At 29.5% G+C, this 26,789-nt stretch overlaps 2 protein-coding genes across 2 annotated transcripts in view; one reads left to right on the top strand and one right to left on the bottom strand.

The window, feature by feature from the left end:
- LOC113369980 overlaps positions 1-26,314 on the top strand; it is a 31,698-nt gene extending 5,384 nt beyond the window's left edge. Inside the window, exons 2-8 of the mRNA XM_026610615.1 lie at positions 23,839-24,189; positions 24,260-24,488; positions 24,593-24,817; positions 24,942-25,131; positions 25,211-25,440; positions 25,511-25,772; positions 25,854-26,314. Coding sequence (XP_026466400.1) covers positions 23,839-24,189; positions 24,260-24,488; positions 24,593-24,817; positions 24,942-25,131; positions 25,211-25,440; positions 25,511-25,772; positions 25,854-26,141 — 1,775 coding nt within the window. The 3' untranslated portion in view covers positions 26,142-26,314. The remainder of the gene's footprint in view (positions 1-23,838; positions 24,190-24,259; positions 24,489-24,592; positions 24,818-24,941; positions 25,132-25,210; positions 25,441-25,510; positions 25,773-25,853) is intronic.
- On the bottom strand, positions 2,813-4,945 carry LOC113369982 (phospholipase A1-like). The gene is made up of 8 exons (XM_026610617.1): positions 4,848-4,945; positions 4,572-4,734; positions 4,298-4,446; positions 3,971-4,231; positions 3,586-3,693; positions 3,433-3,513; positions 3,187-3,352; positions 2,813-3,035 (listed from the first exon to the last, which is right to left on the bottom strand). The coding sequence occupies exons 1-8, from the start codon at positions 4,894-4,896 to the stop codon at positions 2,972-2,974; spliced, it is 1,041 nt and encodes a 346-aa protein (XP_026466402.1). The 5' UTR covers positions 4,897-4,945; the 3' UTR covers positions 2,813-2,971.
- Positions 26,315-26,789: the final 475 nt, after the last annotated feature.

Below are 26,789 nucleotides of genomic sequence, written 5' to 3'. Positions count from 1 at the left end.
GATCTCCTGATCAGAAGTACCTCTGATAGTGATTAAATTGATTTTTCCACAATTGTTAATATGATATACAATGTTTTTAAATAGCTTTAATTTTAGCAGTTAAATATTAAAAATTGTATAAATTATAAAAAAAATGTCTTGCTCGTTATATATAATAACTCGTTTTGGTGCAAGTATATTTTGTAATGAATCCAATTAAAAATAACAACGTATTTTATATAATCTATTAATGACTTCATTACAGAATTTAAATATAAAATTTTTTATTACCATATTTTATATTTAATATATTTCACACCAAATTATTCATGATTTTATTACTAGCTAATGTTTTAAAATTGGGAAGTACAATAAGATTAATATTTTTTAAAAATTGTCTAATACACTATATATAAATATTTTTATTTTATTTTGTAATAAACTATGTGACTAATATTTTATCACCATGATATTAATACCCTACATAAATATGAAAAAATATTCCACCATATTGCTAAAAATAAATTTTCATTGTTTAAAATATTTATTCTGGCACGTTTCTAATTTGTAATTCAATTTGAAGTGGCGATTCATTGAAATAAAGATTATTTTCAATTAATATTCGATAACTTTATTAATAATATACAAACTTAACTTGAAAAAAAAAGTTTGAACAAAAACACAATAAAATAATATTTTTTTATGTTAAGTTTTGAAATACAAAATTAGGTAAATTTTTGAAAATTCGAATAATATTATACATTACATTACTATACTTATATATAATAGATATGATGAATTATATGAAACATATAACATATTAAAATAAAAATCGTAAAAAAATAAAATTTAATATACAAAGATATTAATTAGTTATTAATTTAGCTTCTTATTTACAAATTACATGCCTTAGAAAAATTATATTTTAATTTTACAATTACCTAAAAATTAATATATCATTTTTAATAAATAAATCAAATTAAAACGTATTTTAAATTAAAACTATTATATTATAATTTTCCATTCTTCTAAGATATAATAAATAACTGATGGAAAGCTCTTGCGTGAGTGATCCAGCAAAAACAAAATAATTTTATGAGCAATTTTCAATAATTATTCTTATTAGATTTGATTGATGTGAAAATAACAGAAAATAACAAAAAATAATAGTTTGATGTAAGCAAGTGAATAAAATGGATAGTTACTATAATGTACAGCCAGAGTAAATTGTTTGGAAGATATTTCGTTTTTAAAATTTCTTGAAGAAATAACTGAACCATGAAGTAAAAATTTAGTCAAAATAATAATAAATTGTTAATTATATATATAACTAGCAAACCCGACGAACTCCGTTTCGCCACCAGATGGCTTCGTGAGAAAGATGAAGAAATTTCTTGTTTGTTTTATATTTTAAAAGGAATAATTTGATTTTATTATACAACAGTAACGAATTTATTTTGATTACAAAAATGAAGTGTTTTTTAGTTGAACTTCTCTAAGTAAATGAAAGTGAATCCGCAAATTATCCGTTCCATGGAAGTGATCTTTGGTAAACCACATTTTTTGTTTTTTGGTCTGACGTTAACACAAACAAATCGGATGGTTTTCCAGCTTGTGAACAGGCAACGTATAACTGCCCATGTGAAAAACAATGATTTTCTAAATAATCTATTTGAAATTTATCCCGCTAACACTAAGCGATTGGCCTTGCGACTTATTATTGCGAACGCAAGGCGAACTGGAAGTTGCAATCGTTTGAAGTCAAACTTAAGACCAGTCGGAATCATTGGTATGTCACCAAATCGCCAGCAATTTTTGATTGAATGGTGAAATTCAGTGCGTGTACATCATATTTCTTGGCGGCAAGAATTGCTCGTTGACTTAACCAAGCATAATTCTGATAATTCTCACTAATGTCATTACTCGAATTTTTAATTACGGTGCGTGAAGTTCCAGCAATTTGCATTAGGGCACGATGCCATGCACCACTAATTTTCTTAGCTATAAACCATGCGGAGCCCGAACTTTCCAATGAATGCAAAATTGTCGAAATCGGTTCGTGCGTTCTGGAGTTATTTCGTCAGGAAGGAAAACCCGACTTATTTTTATATATATAGAAGATAAATATCTTATCAAATGTTCTTAGGGAAAATCCATGGAAAAACCTTTTCTATATTTGAATATTTATGCAAAAAAAAATGTTTTTTAATATTTATGTTATTTTTAGTTTGTAATTTTAATCAAATTTTTATGTATAATTTTACTTTATTATGCGCGATGAAAGATTTTTTTATATATTTTAGTCTGAATTGAATTTTAATCGACAACTGTTAATTTTTTCTCGAGTCCTCAGTTAATTTAATTTTTTCATCATTATTTAACTCAGTTCCGCATAGTTCAAATAGTTTTCTTATTATAGAGTGTTTTTAATCGTTAGTTTGCTAATAAAATAAACATTTCTGCATAAGAGGCATTAGATTTGAAGTGACATCAACTCAGAAGGGATTAAAGTGATTAACTAACGAAGAAATGATTACAGTTTAATGACATCAACTTTAATATAAATACCTAATTACCTGCAATGTGAGATTATTATCCATTTTTAAGAATATTTAAATCGCCAGCATTTTTTTAAATGGTATTTTATTAACATAGTAAAATTTTATAATTTTTACGATTATCTATTAGAAGATGCTTGAAAAATTGAACTGTTATTAATATAAATGAATTTTGGAAAATAATATTGCAATGCAAATTCAAATAATTGGAAAGTATTCTTGGATGCAGGGTCAAATTGAATTATTATAAACTATGCTAGTAAAACACACACAAATATTATTTTCATATTTATTGCTATAACTTTACAAACATTGGCGACATTTATTTTATTTTTATAAAAAATATAACAATGTCAGAATATTTAAGTTTTTATTCATATTTATTCAGAACGTTATTATTCATCATGAAGTCCAATTTGTCGAACTCGGTAATTTCATCGATAACCCAAACCGAATGGAGACTTTTCAGCAGTTTGCAAAATAAATATTCCAAAATACCTGTAAATATTGAAAATAATAATAAACTCATATACTTACTATTTGGTACTTGAATCAATATTGTATTAGAATGAGAACCTTAAAAATATCAATAATTTTACTTTATTTATTATTATTAATATTAGTTATTTTATTCACCTAAAAAACTTACCTTTCTTTTTGATTGACCATTCCACCCATGAGGTAGTTGCCAGCCTTGTCAGTGCAAAAATCATTTTTCAACTGATGTAAATCCCTGCATTTTTTGGATTGGAAATGAGCTGATCGGATAATTGATTCAGCATAATATTCATAAGCTCTGGCATGGGCACAGGAACCTATATAAAAATATATAAATAATAATATAAATTATAATATTTTTAAATAATAAATATATATGAATTCATTAAAGTCTTACCAAACATATCCAATCCACAGCCTGGTTGAGTAGATCCCCAGTTAGGATAGTAATCAGCATGACCAATGGCATCCAAAAAGCCTGATTTAAAAATATTTCGATGTTAATTTAGCTGTAGTATAAAGTCTGAGATTTCTGTTTTCATAATTTTACCTAGTTTTCCACCATTTGTATGAATAATTTCGACGTATTGGGCATCATTTAGTTCTAATCTGCCACCTGGATTTCCAAAAGTATATAAGGGAAGAGCTGGATCCAAACCTAAATAAATTAATCAACATTAATGGTAATAAAATAAAAATATTCTCTGTTGGTTTGCAATACTATATATCATTTCATTTTGGTATCATCTCCATTGAGAAGATTTCCTAATAGATCCATATCTAAATATAAGATTAATGTTAGACTTATAATTAAAGGCTTTAAGTTGCGTCTTCTTCTCAATGGCTTGAAGAATTGTATTTTATTCTAATAACCAATTTAAAAAAAATAACATGTTTGGTACAGTTTTCTAGTTAGATGAATCCTTTCTACTTACCAACAATTTGGCCAACTTTTTGTCCTTTATTTTCTTTCCTGATAGTTTTTCCTGCAAATCCCATTACGTGAGCACCCAAACTGTGTCCGATCAAATGTACTGTCTTCAGTCTTAGGTTGATTTCTTTAACCAGGAAGTTCAGGAAGTTTCCTAAGTGTTTTCCGGCAGTGGCAGCATGACCCCTGGCTGCGAAATAATTGTAGGAAGCACCATATTTCCAATCCACTACGATCACATTGTAATCACCAGCTTTCAAAAGTGCTAGTAAAGGACACATAGTTATTAATTAACTATTCATAATATTAATATTATTATTATTATACTAACCGTTTTTGATCAATATATTTACTGAACTTTTTGGGCCACTTTTCCAGCCGTGAGTTACAAAAAATGTTTCATGAATCTGTGCAAAGTTAGATTCTCTAATTGAGGCCAAACTCTTAAATTTCAAAACTTGGGGTTCATCAGGATTTTCCCTGAAAAAAATATTATTAGTAAATCCATCGTACTTTTAGCAAACGATTTTCGTTTTGGGTTCTCCTTGTTTTTTTCAGAAATATTTTGCATAGTAAATGTAATTTTAAGGAGTTTTGATATTTACCTGGTATATAGAAGGAAATTCATATGTTTATTGACATTAAATTTGATTTGTGGTTGATATTTGTCCTCCTTGAGATGGATCAGATGTAATTTTCCTTCGCCATCAGGAAACATCATATATTCTTTATCGTTTGCATAGTCCTCGGCAAGCCCAATTGCATTACCTAAAAATGGTACAAAAAATTATCACTTTTAATCAAGGATATAATACATAATACAAACATGTTCTAAAACGTAACAAAATATATTTAATTTTTTGTATAAAATATTTGTGTACCTTGAATCCCTACAAACAATACCACAAATAAAATGCTCACGCGGAACATTTTGTTTATTTGCGTATTTGCTAATTTGTTTATTACCGTAAAGTTCAATTAATTGCGCTTCAATAAAGTTCAATGCAAAGACCTTTATTTTATATTGAATTAAAATAAAAAATATAAAAGTAATATTATAATTGGATAATGATAAATTCAGATAACAATAATAAGACAATGACAATGGTAGCAGTACAATACACCTATTTTAATTAATAATTAAAGACAAATATAGAATAGGTGCCGGTGTAAATTTTCTTCAAATCGATTTTATGACTCTCTGTCATTATATCCATAAATTATAATATAACAATAAATCAGCTGCATTTTCAAATTGAAATGCTATTTGAAATTGATTCTTATATTTTTGACGATGATATAAAAATTGAAATTTCTACAAAAAACTAAAAACTTTTTGTAGAAAATGTGTGTGCATGAATATCAAACCCAATATTAATCTAATAAATTTCAATCACTTAAGTATATGGGTAAGATACCAGTGCACATGAACTAATTGAATTTTTTTCTGTCTTAAGTGGAACTACTTACGGTTTCAAGAATTTTCTGAAGATTCTGGTATAGATTCTGACGCATTAAATCACTTATAAAAGCGTAATTGACTCTTTTCATAAATTGAATTTAGATTATGTTAAAAGCCTCTAATTGCAATCTATTTATTAATATTTAATATACAGATTTTTTAGCGTGTTAATGTAACATTTGGTTCAAAATTGTACATGCATTGCATATGTTTGCAATGCTTTAAATTTTCGACAAATAATTTCTACCAACATTGAAGCTCGCGATTCAGAATCCTGTACCCCTGTACCGTAAACCGTTCTTGAAAGCTTCCAATTTGCATACGGACTTACCTTTGGCACGGATTTCAAAACGTATATAATTTTCAAATATAAAATTTTACGGTTCAATAAAGAAGAGCGTGCACCATCAAGTGTTTCACCGATTTTTCGAATCTTTATTACTTCGTGCGCATTTTGTGCGAGTTATCATTAGTTTTCGCAATATGTTGCAATGCACGGAGCACGCAGCACGCACCATTCCGCATTTTGTTGGTTGGGGGTTGATATCTCTCGATCTACTCGGATGACCCAGGCTCTGGCAGGCGCTCGTGAGGTGCGTGACGGCCGCACGGAGGGCGTCACGCCTTCGAGAGGCAACGGGCAACGCGCCGATCGAGGAGACTCCGACGCATCGCAGGGAAGGGAAACCAAAGACTTATAGTAAGCCTTTGATTAACAGCAATTAATTTACTTGTCTTGAATATCATGTTTTGGGTTTAATTTCTTGATTAAGAGAAATCTCAGTATTATCGGCTAAATGTAAAAATCTAAAACGTGCATCTTTCAAGAAATTCAAAGCAATAACGTCAGTTTCCATAATCAGTTCAATCATTTTCATATGATGTTGGAAAGTTTATAAAATAATTAATTAATTATATTTTTTAATTCTGTATGAAAATAGTGTAAATATTTTCACCAAGTGCATTAATATTTTGGTTTATTATTATTATATTTATCATATTAACTTAATAGTATTAAATCAAAGTCAAAGTTAGTAGTTGCCATCTGTAAAACTAGTTTTACAGATGGCAACGTAACCATTTGTTTCACCTGTGATAAAATTATTATTACAATTTCTGTAATAGGCCGAACATCTATTGATGCAGCAATACCAGATCAAAACTATTTTTACTTGGAAACATATTGCTATCTATGTTTACTACAGCTTGACTATTTAATTCAAAATCAGAGATAATACCAGTCAGTTTTACAGATAGCAACACAAATAGTTGTCTTGTTTCTGTATGATGAAGTCTTCTTGCAATTTCTGTAATAAGGCGAATATCTATTCATGAAGCGACACCAGATCAAGACTATTTTTACTTGGAAACATATTTCTATCTATATTTCCAAGTAAAAACCGTTTCCCAGGACCTCTGATTCAGGTCTAGTCATTCTAGTCAGTTGACTACAAGCGACCCCGATTAATAATAAATTAGTTATTTGTTTCTTGCTTAAACTTTTCTTTTACTGGCAGAAGGTATAATTGGTTCGCATTCCCTGCCATTCGTTTGGCTTCAAGACGAACCCGCAATCTGTATGCCACGACCCGAGCAAGGGCAAGAAGTCCAGCGCTCCGGCATCGGCACCGGGCTATTTATTTTGCTTATTATTTCATTTTACGCGAGTAAAAATATTTTCCCATGATTTTGAGATCTCCTCGCTTATCTTTCGCACTTCTTTGGCTCAGGCTCTGCCGGCCTGAGTGTTGGGCGATCCCACCGCAATGTTCTTTTTCGTATAAGCCATATACGCGCGCACTTATGTCTGCTCATTGTTTCGTCTTGAAATTATATAGTTTGTTACTGACGGCACGTTGTTATTTGTAATGCCGGATGCGTTGTTCTTGAATTTGAGCTATTTCGTCTCATTTTCTTGATTTACGTCTAATGATTTATGTGATGCTTTGTTGTTGAGTTGGTTAGGGTTTATGTACTAGATCCGCGCGAAATATGTGATTATGTACCTCACATAAATTTCATTATTCAAAATACCTGACTGATCGATAAATGATTGCAGATTAGCTTACAGCTTTTGTAAGATAAAATAAATTAAATTGCAGAGTCCGTCGTGCATGATAGGATTAGACATTTAGCACAACTCTTTGAGGAGAAACATCAACACTTACTAATTTTTAACTTCCCGTAGGGTAAGTTATTGTAATGGGCCGAAAATCGGAATTGAAAATTTTTACATATCTCGACGTTTTGAAGGTTTCTGAACATTTTGGCATACCTCAGAAAAAATGGATGTGTGTGTGTGTGTATATATGTATTGATACAAATTTCCAGTCACGTTTTCGGGCGCGCGGATCAACCGATTTGAATGGTTCAAAAAACATTCGATTGCTATTGATAGGGAAAGGAGCTGATTAGTTTTTAGCAAAGGCAGGTCCAGCCGTTTCGGAGATACGGAGCAAAGAATGCAGAAAATAGAAATCGACTTTTTGAGAGAACTGAGTATCCGATTTGAATGATCTAAAAAACATTCAATTAGTAATGATTGGAAAAAATGTTTATTAGTTTTTGGCAAAGGCAGGCCCAGCCATTTCGAAGATACGGAGCTAAATATGTAAAAAATGGCAGTTTTTGAGAGAACTAAGCGTCCGATTTAAATGATTCAAAGAACTTTCTGCTTGTCTTAACAAAATAATTGATTTTGAAAAAAAAAAATTTTGTTTTAACTTTTTTTTTTTAATATTTTGTATATCGAAAATAATTCAGATTTTATTTTTAATTCTGACTATAGTTCTAATATACTTTACAAATAATTTCAACTTTACAATTCAGTTTATATAATTCTTATAAATATTAGACAATGTTACAATATTTATAATAATCTATTTGAAAACATTCAGTATTCCTCGAACATTTCGTTACGGTACGGGAAGTTCCAGCAATTTGCCTTAAGGCACGATGCCATAATTGCCTCAAGACAGAATTCCACTTACAGCTAGTTAATTAAATAATAAGGTAAAATTACAAATCAAATGATATTTATAGTTTTTAGGACATATTTCAAGGAATTTCTTATATGTCTCTAGCAGAATGGCTTTACTAATTATGAACGTATATTTTTTATTCAACACGTTAAAAGCATTTAATTAAAATACCCTCTATTCAAAAACAAAGTTCATCTATTACTATAACTTTCGTTCACATAGCTACGAAAAGTCCCTCAAAGTTCCCTCAGGCTTACGTGGACCTGACTGTTTTGCACCATACATCACAGTAATGGTTTTGCAATAAATTGCATTCCCGAGGAATCAGCAATGACTTTTCTATTCGTGCGATGTCGAACAATTCGAATCCTTTCGAAAGAGCATTGATACGATGCAGTGGCGAAGACAAACGGCGTGTTATGTCAGCGAATATCGATGGGTACGGAGATCGCGTCCGCCAGCGGGCTGATGCGGGTGTGAGGACGCCGCGCGATTGCCGAGACCGGTGTGGCGGTGTGGCGGTGTGGGCGTCCCGTTAGGGTCTGTCTGAATGAAGGCCAATTTGTGGAAATAATAATCAGGTTGTGATATAAAGCTGAGCGTAAATTAATGGTCGTGCATAAGAAATAAATGTTTGAACATGTTTTATATTTATCGAAGAACAATATATTCGATCGTTTCATCAACATGGCAAGGTTTATTATTCGATTCGCATTTTATTTTTAGTATCAGATTTAAATAATCACAAATATCTGAAAAAGTGTTGAATGAATTAATATTTTTACATTATTGGCCTAGAGATTCAATGTGTCATTTACCCATCATAATTACTTTATTTATTATTAACATACATTTCTATATCCTTTTACATGTCAATCTATTGATTGTTTTACATCATATTCAGTAGTGTTGTGCTAATATTTTTTTTGCCGGAACGCTAAAATTAAAAAAAACGGTTCAAAAAACGGTTTGCATGTTTCCATTTTGTGCACATATATGTATGTTTATTACTATAATAGGAATGTTTAATAAAAATTAGTTAAATTATAATTTATAAAATTCACTTGTTAAATCGGTTTCTGTATGTAGCGCTTTTTTAAAAAAAAATTTGCCGGAACGGGTTCCTACAATTACAAGTAGGATAGGACAAGGCACAAGGTCCAATTTGACTTTTGACAATTATATTGTGAAAACCAAACCCAACACATCACGACAAATACCACATATCAAACTAACAATTATCTGAAATAATCAGTAAAAATCCTTAGGATTTTCAAAGATTACCGTTTATCTTTCGATAGCAACTTTTTAAGAATGAAGGTAGTGGTTGATTATATCTTTTTTTTCTCTAGTTTCAAATATTGTTGTTGAAAATTTTTTAGCGTTACTTGTTTTTGATATATTTGTGATAGATCTTTGTACTCGCAAAACTTTTAAGCCCTCCTTTACCCCATATTATATTAGTTTTTAAAATTTTTGATATTCTCAAATCCCAACAAATATAATCTCCATATTATTTATACTTTCTCTACCATTTCTATATTCAGTATTTCTTTTTTATATTATATATGAGTATAGAGAGCGCCAGTACTCGATCCGAGGATCTTTATAGCACTGAGGGCTGAAATAAAACATTTTCTAAAATAATACTTTATTCTACAATTCATTGTTTATAGTTAGTGTTATTTATAATGAATTGAAAAACAATTTTTGAGTTGTTTTTCCAACATATCGCTTTAATATATAATGTCCCTATTCCGACTGACAATTGTAAATTCAACAAATTTAGTAAATGTCCTTAACTGGACAGTTGTAAATATAGTTATAAATAAAAAAAATACAATGTTAGATCTACTTCAAATGTGAAAACGCTTTTACTATGATAAAATGGTGCGTAATTTAGAATACATTCTAAATAACGTGCACTTTATCATTTATTTAGTTTAGATCATTTATTATTATAATTAATATTTGGAATTAGTAATAGCAGATTATATAAATTATAAATATTCCGAATCAGATTGATGAATTATATTCAAATTTAGTAGAACTTCGTTAGAACGATTATTATGCATACAATTTTCCGCATAATACGCCACTTTATGCCGGTGCTTGCAGTCTGAAACAAATTTTTCCTAGTTCGCATAATTCGCTTTCCCGCATGAAAAAATGTCTCCTAGAGATTTTATTGTAATAAGGTTGACCACACGTCCCGGATTGGCCTGGTCTCGATTTTCCGTCTTGCGTCCCAGCTTTTTCTAAAAGCATTATTTGGCTCGGTTCTAGGTGTTTTGTCCCGGATTTTTATGAATGTTTTTATTGCCAATATATTTTTGAATACATTTCAACTTAAAAAAAATGAACCAAAAACGTGCATTTAAGTTTTTAGCTTACCAACACCCTCCTCCACCCCCGCGCTTTCCAAACATTCTAATCCGCCCCGGATTTCATGCAAAAAATATGGTCACCTTAATTTTAAGTAATATATAATTATTATGTGATATAACAAAGACTATTTGCACAATATATTCAAGTTTTTAATAAAATATTGCTTTTCTATAATCTTATCCTTATTTTTTGCGTCAGGACGCACCCCGCACTGGCGCTCGGGGAGCAAATCCACGCGATACCGCCGCGGGCCCTTGCGCCGGACTCAGGTCTCGGCGAGTCGCAGGCGTGGGAACGCGCACGCTCTATAATTGTCTGACGTCCCGGCCTGAAACGCACGTCATAGCGAACTTTACCGATTTTCTTAATTCACAAATGAATATGTTGCAAAAAGTTCAAGTCTTTAAATAGGCTTCATCGAGGAAAAAATTGGAACAACAATAATTACTAACTAGCTGTAAGTGGAATTCTGTCTTAAGGCAATTAAGGCATCGTGCCTTAAGGCAAATTGCTGGAACTTCCCGTACCAAAAATTATTATTTTTTTAAAAACGATTAACATTTTTGAAAAAAATTTACTTTGAAAAAATAAGATTTTTGAGAAACTATAAATTGGACAAAAAATTACTATTTTTTTGAAAAAAAAAATTTTTTTTTTTAATTTTTTTTTTTTTTTTTTTTTTTTTTTTTTTTTTTTTTTTGACATATTGTGGAAGATCTGAACTTTTTTTTCAAAGCAACCGTACTGCTTTAACTGCATAGGGACAAAATATAAAGCGCGTAAGCGCCGCGTCGCTGTCTAACGCATAAGCATTGGTACGGAACCCATAGGAATGTTAACAAAATGTATACTGATTGTTAAAATCTCTATAAAATATCTGATAATTTGATGTGCATATGTCTAATGATTATTTTTGACCACTAAATGGCTCATTTTTTTACTTTTTCCTCCATATCTCCGAAACCGCTAGACCTACCATCATGAAAATTTTATCGATTCTTCATCTTGTCAATACAAGTAAAATGTTTTTTGAATTATTCAAATCGAACGCTCCGTTCTCTTAAAAACTGAGTTACCGTTTTCGGCACTTTTTGCCCCGTATCTTCGGAACGGCTAGAGCTGCCTTCGCCAAAAACTAATCAGCACGTCTCCTTATCAATACGAATTGAATGTTTTTTGAATTATTGAAATCGGTTGATCCGTGTTCCCAAAATCGTCGACGAAAATTTGTATCCGCACATACATACACACACGTACATACATACATACATACGTGGTCTGTTCAAAAAGTACCCGGAATTTTCGTTTTTTCAAAAAAATATTTATTTATTCGTCTACATTAATGTGGTCCCCTTCAAAGTAGTCCCCCCCAGATATAATACACTTATGCCAGCGTTTTTTCCAATTTTCGAAGCACCCTTGATATTCACTTTTTGATATGTCCTTGAGCACTCTCAGCGATTTTCTTCAATCGAGGAAAACCGCCGTCCTTTCATGGGTCTCTTCAACTTTGGGAATAGGAAAAAGTCACACGGAGCCATATCTGGTGAATTTTTGCACTTTGCAACACTTTATTTCATTTTTTACGCAAAATTTAATACAAATTCTTTGACTTTTCAATTCTTCCATTGTAAAAATCGCCGAGCTCAGAAAAACACGTCGAACCTTAGCGACTACCACAGACAAAGTAAACAGTGAATATAGCTGAAAATTTCATCATACTTTAGGGGCATGTATACCAACACACTAAAAAAAAAATTTTGACAATCAGACACTCCAGACCCGCGAAATTTAATTATTAGTAATTCCGGGTACTTTTTGAACAGACCACGTACATACATACATACATACATACACACACACACACACACACACACACATACATCCATTTTTTCTAAGGTATGCCAAAATATTCAGAAACCTCTGAAACGTAAAGATATATAAAAATTTTCATTTTTGATTTTTTTGCGATTACTATAACTTACCCTACGGGAAGTTAATTATAGATATCCTATACCGATCCTATTGATGTTGATTGATATTGATACTGATGAAAAAATCGTTTAGCATAATATAATTATTTAACAAACAAACGATGCAGAAGTTCTAAATTACACCTCATAGTTGATTTTTTTATAATTTTCTTTTAATTTGCAAAAATTATAACTAACTTTTATCATGATGTTGATAGAACGTTTGTAAGATGTATAGAGTTTTTGGACAGATTCGAATATAACATCAAAAGATTTTTTTTTTAAATTGTGCAACTAAGAAACCTTTACATTTAGTTTTATTGATTGTCATAGTAAAAATTTAAATGCCTAAAAATTACCTTTAATATAGAATTGTCTACTGCATTTTTGTACCAATTAACTATTTTTACGATGTATATCAGAACTTATAAGACATCTTAAAAAATCGCAACAGATTTCACAGTGCTTTCGATATATGAAGATACACGAGTGCTAACTGCTGATATAGAAGCGTTTAAAATAGATTACTCTATTTATTACCGGTCTGTCTATAAAACCGTTACAAGAAGTATCGAGCTCATTCATTATTTATAAATTATCGCAATTAATAGGAATTTAACTAGCACGATCACATGCCCTATTTTAAAGCATTTATACTAGCACTTGTAGAGTCATTTATACTAGTCCTAAGGTAATTGTTTTGAAACCTTTTTCTCTGAATATATTTCCCAATTCCTTTACCATCTTACGATAATTACAGCAAATTGTGTACCCTAATTTTGACGGTGAGATATCGGTTTCTCGTCCAAGGAACATAATTCAGTTTCTGAACGAGGAGGAGTCAACTGGCTCTCGGGCCTTTGTTGTTATTGATGCTTTTAACCTCGTGTGTGCTTTAACCCCGAGACTGAAATATCGGACCCGAATGAAGTCCACTACAAGGATGCGATTATGTTTTTGCTAATAACTTATTGTGTTTTATCGGGCCACGCATACTAGTATTTTGAATCAAGATGAAATGAAAATTAAACGGTTTAGAAAGCGGCTTGAAAATACAGCTCGAATTATTTCTAGATGATGAAGAAAATAGGCATTATCCAAGTTATATAAGTTTACTTACATTAGGCTAACTATTTGTGGCGATCTTAACCGTTTCTACACATTTTACTAAAAAATAAACACATAACGCTAAAAGGTTCCATTTGTATGAACGCTTTAAGTTTAAAATATATCTTCTGAGCTAAGAGAGCTTTCTGAGCTTTCTTAAAATTTAAAACTTAAATCCTATATAAACTTATATATAATTAGAATTGTTTATAATTGAAACATAAAGTCCTGAAAAAACAGGGACAGTCAATTTCCCTAACTAACTATTTTTTAGCTCAAAAGCACTTGCTGATTTTCTGTCTAATTTAAATAATTACTAATATCATTTTTTCTAGTAAATAAATTCAGGTATAAAATATTGATATATGTGGGTCAACACACATAATCTGATAGAAAATTAAAAATCTTATATTTAGCAGAAGAATTTGTCGTACCTTTGCTTAACCTAAAAGATAATTGAAAAAAATCATATATTCATATGAGTTAGTTTATTCAAACATTTTGCATAATGTGATAGAAAATTAAAAAAACTTTCATTAGTTACCCAAAAAACTTGCCATAATTATTGATGACCTGATAGAAATTTAAAAAAGGTCCTATAGTTACCTAAAGAACTTGCTACAATCTTGCATGATCTGATAGAAAATTGAAAAAAACTTTGTATTTACCAGAAAAACTTAGCCATAATTTTGCATAATTTAAGAGAAAATTATAGAAAATTTAACAGCTGTTTATGGAATCATATAAGGTTATAATCTTGCAATCCTTGAAATATAATGTATTATAAAAATGAACTTTAAAAATAAAAATACCTCCTTATATACCATAATTTAGTTCCTCAAATAAGTATATCTCTCACATAAATTGCACACCTTAGTCTAGCTTATAAAAAAATATTATTACATAGTAAGCAAGATTGATTTACATTCATAACCTTCGATCCGACAATATAAATTCCTAGTCGAGTCTCTGTGCCCCGTTTACCACGGCATATATATAATAAAATATATATAAGGAATAAGGCAAATTGTTAATCGCAAATGGTAAAACATAGTTATAGTTGAAGTATGTGATACCCAAAGGAATTATGAGGAATTACTCCGACTCATAAATTCGCAGCACATATCTGAAATGGTATTAAAACGTCAAATAATAAATTATAACTTATCTGGATGCGAAACGGAATACTGAGTAACGGAATAAATGCACTAATAACTCTTTAGAACATGTTCGTGTTACTTGTAGACTGAGAGAAGTTCCATTAAATATCATCCACATGTGTAAAGGACATAGGAAAATGTCAATATGATGAAATTTATACATTTTTAGTCATTGTAGTAATATAAAAGAAGAATTAAAATAAGTTTATGAAAGAGATTTTTGGTGCCAATGAAGTGATCTTTCGGAAGATGATTAGGAATGTCGGCAGTGTTTCCACTGGTTGCGTTGCTCTAATTTATTTGTAGCAATGGAATGAAAACTATTAGTATCTTTTAAATATTAGTTGATTTTCTATTAAAAATTGATATTTATCCCAAAGTACTATTCAAGGGTCTCAAGATTTTTTTTGACACAAAAATCCATAAATTTTTAAAGTCAAACTATTTCTTACCATTTTAGTTCAATTTCAAAATTTATTTCAAGGGTGTTTTAAAATATCTGTTAAGTTATACCAATCATTATTTTCTAATCGAAATCACGAAATAAATTTTATTCTATTAATACCTATTTTTAACGAAGTTTTTGCTATTTTATTGATTCATTATGAAATATTCAAAGATATCTATCCATGGATTTTTAAACAAAGTTTTACCCGTTTTATTTTTATCAAATATTCAAGGTATTTTTAAAGTTTTTGCCGTAGTTTTTTCAAATTTTCAATGAAGTGTATGTACTAATTTTGTCCCCGTTTTCGGATGCACGGATCAACCGATTTGAATGCTTCCTATTCCACATTCGATTCCTATTGATAGGGAGATGTGCTGATTAGTTTTTGCCATATACCACTAGTTGATTATTAGAATTTATTTTATACTGGTAATATATATTGTAATCTAATGCAGCAATGCCAAATAAAGTTTCTTTTTACATGCAAACATTTTTTATATGCTACTAAAATTGAATAACAATAAGTGTTCAATTATAATCAAATTTTAGATTTTTTTATTCAAATTAGTCAAATTAGTTAATTATATTTATACAATTTGTTGATTAATTTATAAGTAAACTAACCAAGATTTAGTCATTATTAAGAAATTATTTGATTAGTATATATATAAATCCAAATGAAATTGGATTTAAAAATATCATGTGAATATAGTACTGGGCTCTTAAAAAAAACTGCATTTATAAATATTTTCTTCATTCAAGGGATGTGGGGTGAACCCTTGTTGAAGAACTTTTGTAAATGAATATATTTGTAAATAATATCACACCAGTCTTAGAAAATTTTAATAATTCTCAAACCTCGGGCTATGAAGCTACGCTGTAAAAGCTCAAAGCTCACATAGCTCTGATTGTGGTGTAAAAAAAATAAAAAATAATAAGATCTAAAAGTTAAGATAAAAAATTATTATAATAATAAATTATTATTTTTATTATGATAATAAATGATTATTTTTCTCATGTGTACGAAACCTAATCTTATCTGCATACATATAAGTGCAAGTTGCGTACGCGATTAAATATAATGTCATTAACGGAACTAATCGCTAAAATGTTTTTTTTGCACATCGAGAGATTGCTTCCATCCAGTTAATTTGCATTCGACAGTCAACTAAGCTAATATGAATATTCAGGTTTGCACTTATTATTTTGTAAATCAGCGATTCGAACGTGTAAACCATGTTTTTGTATCAATCTCCATGTTTTACCTGAAGGAACCCCCAGTTAGAACACTTGAAAAAAAAAATACAAAACTATGTAAAAATAATTATCCACTAATAAAAATATTTATTGTATAATGATCTGATGTATATTTATACAATACTATTTATTTACCATGACTTTCGCCATTTCATCTTTTATTGTCTCGATCAGATTAAATCGATTTCGCTCTCGTATTATGTTACTCTCGGAACATTTCGTGATAAATGGTTTTTCGAGAAATAACTTTCTAGTAATTGCCATTATTTTATAATGTTTTACATTTTCACTTATTTGCGTCAGTGGTGAGAGTGCTGACCTAGAAATATAAGTGCAATGTCAGATTAGAAATCTGCATTTTTGTTTAGTCAACTGCAAATGGTAATTGAAAATGTTGACAAGCAATTTATGGATCAATAGTGATGATGATTGAAATATATTGAGAACTAATTATAAGTTGGAATTTGTCAATTACAAGAGCAATGTGATCAAAGTACTTCATTCTACAATAGTTTTGCAGAAATACCTGCAAATTTATAATATAACAAATAATACCACATACTGCACGTTTACAGCTACTATGTATGCAAAATTAATTGAAAAACAACTTTTCAATATGCAATTGGACTAGTATGCAAAATTATTAAATTTCTTATTCAATTTATAAAATAGTGCAACATTTTTCAGCCAATATGCTCTATATTTTTGTACCAGATTAGAAGACGCAATCAAAATTTATTATGGATTAGTAAAAGTTATCCATCCAGAGGAAACTAATTAATTTATTAGGCCATCAAAATATTGTAAAATGTTTATAATTGTATAAGAGTGATTGTAATTGTGTGCTCTATAGGAAATGTATACATAATTGTAGAATGAGTAAATACAGACCCATAATAGTAAAATAACTATATAATAGCAAACAACTATACAATTGCAAACGTAAATATAATAGTAATTGTGTGAACAAATTTTTGAACAAGATGTAATAGTAAATATCTGAATAATTGTGAGAAGAGCATATGACCTTAACGAAGAAATATTTATAGTGCGTTTATCTCGTATAAAGTTAATGAAATATTTAATTTAAAAAACCAATTTTATATTTCGAAATATATTCTTTATTAATTTGTGTTGCTTATAAATATAGTCAAAATCTTACACTGAGTACCACTTGCTAAATTTAACTTTTGTAAAGAATTTCAAGAATGTCTATAATAATTGCAATATTTATAATTTGTTTTTATTTCCAAACACTTGTGAGAATCCTTAATAAATTTCAATAGATTGGTAAATATAATCAAATATATTAATATAATCACGATAATAAATTTCAGTTAATTCTATTATTATACAATTTCACGGACTACGAAAACGGTACGATCGCTGGTATCTTTTTATCCAAGTCTATAATTCAATACACCTATAATTCGATATGTCGAAAGTGCGTTTTATATATGATAAAATATTCACGTCATGCTGTTAAATTACAGCGGTAATTCTGATCCTCCTAATAGGGCTCTCATAAATATAAATAACCGAAATTAATTGATTTACGGCGCTGTATTTGTTTCGTATTCGAGCTCGTTTAAAAAGACCTAAATTATACGATGATTTTATAGATTATCAATTAAAATCTATGACAAAAACTTGTTTTGCGGCATTCCGATATTTCATCTACGATGAGGTAAACGGGCCACACGCATCGGCATGGCGCCTAGAAAATTTTGGTGGTCAAAGGTGCTCGGTTTACGTACATCTAGTTGATTTAGAATTTATATATTTTATTTTCATTAATTTTGGTATTGAATCCTACACCAGAAAATACGTCTAATGATTTTTATTGATGAAAAGCAATCAGTAATAATTAACACAATCATTCAAACTATACATACTCCGTTTGTACTACATAATTTATAATCTGCGTGTACATATGAACTACTATAAATTAAAAGCTATGTAATTAAATTTGAAATATACAACGTTTAATAAAATTGATTGGGTTATTTGTGATACTGGTTGTTGTCGAGAGCCGGCACGATTCCCACAGATTTTTCACAAATAAATCAATTTAATTGATTCAAGAAAATGGAAAATATTTTTTTGAATGACAAAACTCAATTTTAGCTCTTTAAAAGCCATGCGGTTTACAGATTATGTTAATGTAAAGCACTGACTGCATGTAATAATGGAAATTTGTTCGAACAATCATTCCTCATCTTTTTCCCTTTGGTTCTCATCTCAAAATCAGCATAGCTCAGCTCTTATGACGGCAGTCACTACCATACCCTGGCACAACCGTACCCAGTCCCTCCTACTTGTAAACAATTATCGAAAACAAACAAATGTGTCTTATCTATCGCATAAACTTGGTGTTGTTTGATCTAAACGTACAACTTTGAATACATTTTTTAACTCGTAGGGCAAATTATAGTAATCGCAAAAAAATCGAAAATGAAAATGTTTATATATCTTTACGTTTCAGTGGTTTCTGAATGTTTTGGCATACCTTAGAAAAAATGGATGTTTGTGTGTGCGTGTGAATGTGTGTGTGCGTGTGTGTATGTGTGTTCGGATATAAATTTTCGTCGACGATTTCGGGAACACGGGTGAAGCGATTTAAATAATTCAAAAAACATTCGATTTGTATTGATAAGGAGACGTGCTGATTAGTTTTTGGCGAAGGCAGGTCTAGCCGTTCCGAAGATATGAGGCAAAAAGTGCCAAAAACGGTAACTCAGTTTTTAAGAGAACGGAGCGGAGAGAACGATTTGAATAATTCAAAAAACATTTTACTTGTATTAACAAAATGAAAAACTGATCAAATTTTCATAAAGGTAGGTCTAGCGGTTTCGGAGACTTAGTAAAAAAAGTAAAAAAAATGCCATTTGGCGGTCAAAAATGAACATTAGACATATGCACATCAAATTATCAGATATTTTATAGATATTTTAACAATAAGTATAAATTTTGTTTACATTCCTATGGGTTCCGTACCAATGTTTACGCGTTAGACGGCAACGCGGCGCTTACGCGCTTTGATATTTCGTCTTTATGCAGTTAAAGCAGTACGATTGCTTTGAGAAAAAGTTTAGATCTTCCAAAATATGTCAAAATAAAGAAAAAAAAAAATTTCAAAAAAAAAAATTTAAAAAAAAAAAAAAAAAAATTTTTTTTTCAAAAAAAGTAATTTTTTGTCCAATTTATAGCTTCTCAAAAATCTTATTTTTTCGAAGTAAATTTTTTTCAAAAATGTTAATTGTTTTTAAAAAAATAATATTTTTTGGTACGGGAAGTTCCAGCAATTTGCCTTAAGGCACGATGCCTTAATTGCCTTAAGACAGAATTCCACTTACAGCTAGTTTGTCTACTGCATAAACCCGGTGTTGTTTTATCTAAACGTACAACTTTAAATACATTTTTTGTTTCATAAGATAAGCAACAAACAACCCCTATCTTCACTTTCTTCTTCTTCTTCTTCTTCTTCTTCTTCTTCGATACTCTGTTCCTCTCTTCACCCGATCTCGAAAGCAGGCAACATTGTTGATAACGTGACGCCGAGGAGAAGAGCGATTCCGGTGACTCTATCCACCATCCTCTGCCCACATCTCCGACTTCACGTTCTCGTCCAGTCCACGCGGAAACGCGAAGTCTCGCGCACGTCTTGGCCGAAAGATCGCGCGCGAAAAACCGCCCTAGGTGAACGATTCAGATTTGAAGACAAGTTATTGTAGTAATTGTGGTGTTTTGATTTATTATGTGGTTTTTGGTGGTTATATAAAGTGTTTTATTGATTTGAATAATATAAAAATTATTGGTATTCAAACTTTTATCAACAGTGGTTTTGCAATTATTCCGATACATATAGTGGTATTTTTTTTTAATTTGCAAATTAAATAGCAATAAGAATCTAAGTATTCTATAAGCTGTTGGGATATACTTGAACTCAAAAAGTTTGAATTCGTAAATATGACTTATTTAGGAAACTCCCTAATGAGAGCCCTAATTACGTAGTGGTAATTTTTTTTTTATTCATTTATTATTATACAGCAATCAGAACAGTAATTACATTCTAAGAGCTGCTATGCTAATGTATATAAACTAAAAAGAATAAACTAAATAAAGATAATAACATAAAAATAGTAATTAATAATAATATATATATATAATAACAATAAATAATAAAATAATATAATAATACTACAAAAAAAACATTAAATTAACTAATCTATTTTGATGATTTACTATATGGTAAATTTGAATGATACTTTAATTTATATACTTTTTTCATCTAATCATAAAAGTGATATGATTCATTAAATCAAAAAAAAAAATTAGAAGAATGACTAAAAATAAAAATGAATAAAAATAACAATTTATGCTATGATAATAATAATTTAATATAAAAAATATTTATTACTAATCATTTTTTATAGATGAATCTAGAAAAAAATATATTTTTAGAGAAAATTTTAATTAACACATAATTATTTATAGATAAATCAAGTAAAAATTATTTTCATGAATAAATTAAATGATAATAGCCTTCTATAAAATTGTATTTTTTATTATTTTTAAAATATATTTCATTTATTGTTCATTCATATAAATAATTATAATATTTAAAAAGTAAAAAATTTAAACATTTGCAAATTTTAGGAAAGTTCAAAGTAAAGGGTAGTAAATTTGTAAACTTCTTCAAATTTTTATAATTCGTTACGATTCAAATGGTATTTTAAAATAATTTGAAAATATTGGAAAATGGTATTTTAGAACGACTTCAAATCGCTAGTAATAAAATATTTTAGTAAGAATATTTACATGTTTTCTATTTTTGTGCTAATTCAAGTATTATTAGATATTAATCTCAAAATTAATTTTGGATATAAGATTCTTTTTTATATCCAAAGATTGTGGTGAAATTTATCTGAATTCCTATTTCTTTGTATTTTAATTAAATATACGCAAATTTTGGTGCAAATGTCTCTTTACAAAACGGTAAAAATAAAAAAAAAAATCAAAGATTATATTTATTATTTTATATATATATATATATATATATATATATAAATTATTATTTTATTGTGTTGTGAAAGTTATAGAAAGTGCATTAAAAATTTATATATGTATAGTTTTCTTGTTTTATGTACTTAACATTGGTTTTGTGTAATTAAGTGAAAACTTGTGCTCATATATATTGGGACATTATATATTAGAAAAGCTATTATTTTGATAAAGGTAAGGATTGAAATTATAAAGACTTGAGAAATATAAATATTTACTTTGACATGATTCAATCTACTGATATGTACGGGCAGTCTATAATTTAGCTCTTATAGATTTTAATTTATTTTTGCCATTATATTGAATAAATTAACTATAATTATCAGCTAAAAATATTAAAATTTTCTAACTACTAATTAATAATTTATTGCCAATTAACGCTGCAAAATGTAATATAATTATTTTAATGATAATTACAGTTAAAGCAAAAATAAAATTGTATCAGCGTGTAATACGCATTAACTGAGTTTTTTATCAACATATAATAATAATTAATTATCCAATAATTTTATTATTATTGGATACTGTATTTCTACTTCTTTTATTTCATGTGGTCGCCTATGTCTGCGGCAGAAGCATAATTAGCATTATAATTTGATATTTATTTAAACACTTGCATTTCCTGCAAATCAGCTTGTAACAGTTATTGAACCGTCTGCTAATAATTTAACATACTTCAATATTGTTTATTTATTGACATCAATATACAAGAAGCAATTCCTGGCGATTAAATCATTTAATGCAAATCCAAGTGCGTCTATTTATTTGTCTATTTTTAATGCAAGATCCGCATACTAGAGTCAGTCGCAAATAAAAACGCACAATATTCTAATTATCGTTGATTAACGCTTATAAATATATTATATATTCATAACCATCGGTCGGTTTTAATTTTTAGGCATTATTATTAATTACATAAAATAGGCTTTGATGCAAGGTTGATCCATATACCAATATTAATTACAATTGAAATTCAAACTTATTTGTTTGTGTTAAAAAATATTATAAATATTCTAAAATAAATATAAAATATTATATTTTCATATAATAAAAATTATTAATTATATTATTCACATTTTTATCAAATTCTTCTTCTTTAACATAAATGACAACTGTGCCATAGGAACCATAGTATTTGTGGTGCAAATTTTGGGAAAATTATATTATATTTGTTTAGTTAATTAATTTAAATACTGAGCACAAATATTTAAAATTTGATATTAAATTATATTTAATATTTTTTAATATTTTTTATGTATATTTTGTTATGATCATATTTTTGTAAACAAAAATAAGAAATGTGCCAAGGAGCAGCAAGGGCAGTATAAGTGGTACAAGATTTAGAATAATTATATTACTTAAATTATTTTGCATGTGAACTTAAAATTTAAAATTACTTATATTGACTATTTTACATATATTTGCAAAAATGCTTTTATGACTTAAAAATTTATTAGAGGACGTTAGTAAAGCAAGTATTTGTGGCACATATTTTGGATAATTATATTGCTGTATTAATTTTTTGAAATCTTACCCATATGAATTTAAAAAATTTTATTGATTGCATTAAATTAATTTTATTATAAATATTAATGTCAAAATATTGTATTTTTGACCAAAAATGAGAAATGTGCCAGAGAGCAGTTTAGGATAGTAAGATGCAAGAATTAAATATCAAATTTGTAAGTTATTTAAAAATTATTAAAAAAACTTATTATATTTATCAATTGTTTCAATTTATAGAATTAGTAACATACTATTTTACAATTAACATCGGTTGTATCTAATTATTTTGGATTTTTTTAAAGTTATGGTTATCATAAGTATATTTTTTATTCACCTTTTAAAATAATAAATATAAAATCATTATATGTATCCAAATAAATAAAAATGCAGAGATTTTGAATATAATTTGTTTATCAATCTGTTTTAAACCTAAAAGCAAATATAGAAATCTGTGCATGCCAGTATGCATTGATGTTTCTACTTTCTGTATGTTGTACCAATTAGTAACCTAATTTAATTTCTCCAGGAAAATCACAAGTTCAAGCACCAACTACATCAGAAACCAATACTAGTCCTGCAAATCAGAATCAACAAATCAATGGAAGTCAACCCCAAAATCAACCCATAGATGCCCGTGTTAATCCTGCCGAATGGAGGTTTCGAACCCCTGCTTCTCGTTATTTGAGCAGCGGTGAGTCCAGCTCCGAAAGCAGCAGTGAGGAGGACCCAGAAAACAACGAGGGCCGTTGGAGCAGGAGGCCGCCGCCTCGTTATAGATCTCCGCCGGCGGTTGTCCAACGACCACAGCCAGCAGCTTATATTAGCGTTCCTGATAGATTAGATTATTTGGTACCTGACATTGTTCGGCAATGCAATAGTAAGATATCAATTATAAATGACAAATGAATATTCTATATTTTTTTGGTAAGTTAATATTACTAATTTAGGTGTTGCTACTCCAAACCAAGATCAAGATTCTACCGAAGCGAATGCTTCCAATCCAGCCCAAATTGGGCCTGACATGGGTCAGAGAGTATCTGCAGCCTGCACGCATCCTCAGCGTCCTAGATCAGCAAATGTAACATCTAATCCTGGTCATCACGTACCAAGAAAACAACCGAAGAGGTCTAATGTATCTCTGAGTTGGGCCATCAGGGCATCTTGCAATAATGTTAGGTAACTATCTTATAGAATTATAATTTTCTTCATACAAGTTAAATATAATATATTATTTATATGCTGATTATTATCACTAAATAGTAATTTTATTGATTTTTTAGTGATTCTAACACCGACAAGAATCTGACTTTCTCAAAAGGGAATTGGACAGATCGTCTCAACAACAAACAGCAAAACGATTTATATAATGCGTCAAATAAATCTATGAAAGATCCTTTAATGCAATCAATATCTAACACAAACACTTTTAGAAATGGTCCATTTAAATGCAATACAAATGAAGAGAGAAGCAAGAAGAATGAGAAATATTCGAACGAACATCAAAGGTATTTCAACATAAAGTTGATACTCTGAATAAATATCTGATAGAAATAGTAGTTTGTTTGCATTGCTTCATTATTTGCATGACCACGATTCTTAAACTTGTTACTTATATGAATTAATTTTCAGGCGTATGAATAATAATAATCAGTACAGTTCTTTGGAAAGTAAAGCTGTTTCTGAACCAGATTTACACTCAGATAGTATATCAGAAACGGGAAATTGTAGCAAAAAGTCAACAAAACACAGACGGAAGAAGGATAAATCAAGAATCGGATTTGGTTACCAAATTCGTGACATTAATGACTTTTTGACAAGTGTACGTAGGACTTTGTAAAATTTAAATAATATATAATTTCAAATTAATAATTTTGGAGTTAACATCAGTTATACTTTAGGCCTGCCTCGAAAATCCTGCAAATATCCCGGTGGTGTTGGGTTGCCCGAGTGTTCTTTATCGAACACGACCCGGAGGATTTCAAGAAGAAATCCAATTACCTTTGGGAATGGTTGTGAATGCAGTATTTAAAAATCGTAGTTGGTTGTATGTTCAAACCCCGCATGCAGAAGAGGGATATATCAATCACGGGTCTTGCTTGCCCTTAGGAATATTGCCTACTCAAAAAAGGTAATATACCTGAAAAAATTGTAAGCTCTAAATTGTTAATAATAATAATTTATACCATTTATTATTGTAGTAGAAATAATAGTTCAAGTGGTAAAACTTCTCCATGTTGGGAAAGCACAGTCGACGTTTTTCCTTTGCCCTGCGGTAATTTAACCGACAGCGAAAAGGAGCATCACCTTCGTGGCGGCACTCGGTCGGAATGTGGCGGCACGACGACGCGTCGAAAAAGGTCGACAAACCCTGAAAAACGACATAGACGCGGCACTAGATCACTCTGCCGAGAAAACGGGACGCTAGCCCGCGAAAGTAGCGTTGATCGCCTATTTCTGCAGGTAATAAATGACTAAATTAAAAATTTTAATTTTTTATAATGTACATATATAGTTTATTATAACAGTTATCTATTTTTTCAGGCTGCAGGTTCCACTGAATATGCGCCCAATACATCCAAAGTAGCACAAACATGTAAAACTAAACCACTACCGGAAGAAAATTCAAACACCTGCTTAAGACATACCTTGTTAGCCGTTTGTGAAGAATATACAGACGAGCATAGTGGTTTAGAATTAACTAAAGGTGATGTAGTAATATTAGTATCAACAGTCAGGGCAAGAGATGGTGAGAATTGGTTTCATATAAGAAACCGAGAAGGCAAGGAAGGTCTTATACCTGCCTATGTCGTCGGAAATGGATTCTTATGAGCATCTGTCTTAGTACAAACATTAACAATGCGACATCCATTTCGCAGTTGTATATTTGATATTATTTAGTAAGTATCAAAAGTTCACTTAATATAAAGTCACACTAATTTTGTTTAAAAATTACGGAGCAATATTTATTAGTGATATAGTTGATTTGATCAGATCAGCTAATAGCCGAGTTATATAAAATCAAACTATAAAATTGTTCTCATTATTGGTCTTCATAGTTTTATTCAAATCAAGTAACTTCTATTTGAATAGGAGTCTCATACAATCAATTCCCTCTTTATAATATATTTATTTTTACCATGTCGGGATATTTTATTAAAGATATATAAAATCGCCCGAAGCGCTCTTTTACCTGTCTACGCTTTCGTTTACACCTTCAAGTTTTTACTCTTTTGTAGAAACTACAATAAACAAATTTTGATGATAATTTTAATATTTATGCAATTTTTAATGCTAGTCTATCTACAACGATTTAATCCAAATTTATTACTAATAAATTTACAAGATGGAATGTTGCACCTAAGGTTTAAAAGCATATTTATACATAAGTACAATTTATTATTTTAGAACTGTTATAAATAAAGTCACGTAAACACTAATCATTAAGATATATCTATAAACAAGTCCAAAAATTTGTTA

Source organism: Ctenocephalides felis, unplaced genomic scaffold (genome assembly GCF_003426905.1).
Source record: "Ctenocephalides felis isolate EL2017-DRISC unplaced genomic scaffold, ASM342690v1 CF-g0.4_SCAFFOLD_01492, whole genome shotgun sequence".
Lineage (NCBI taxonomy): Eukaryota > Metazoa > Arthropoda > Insecta > Siphonaptera > Pulicidae > Ctenocephalides > Ctenocephalides felis.
This window is presented reverse-complemented; position numbering and strand designations above follow the sequence as displayed.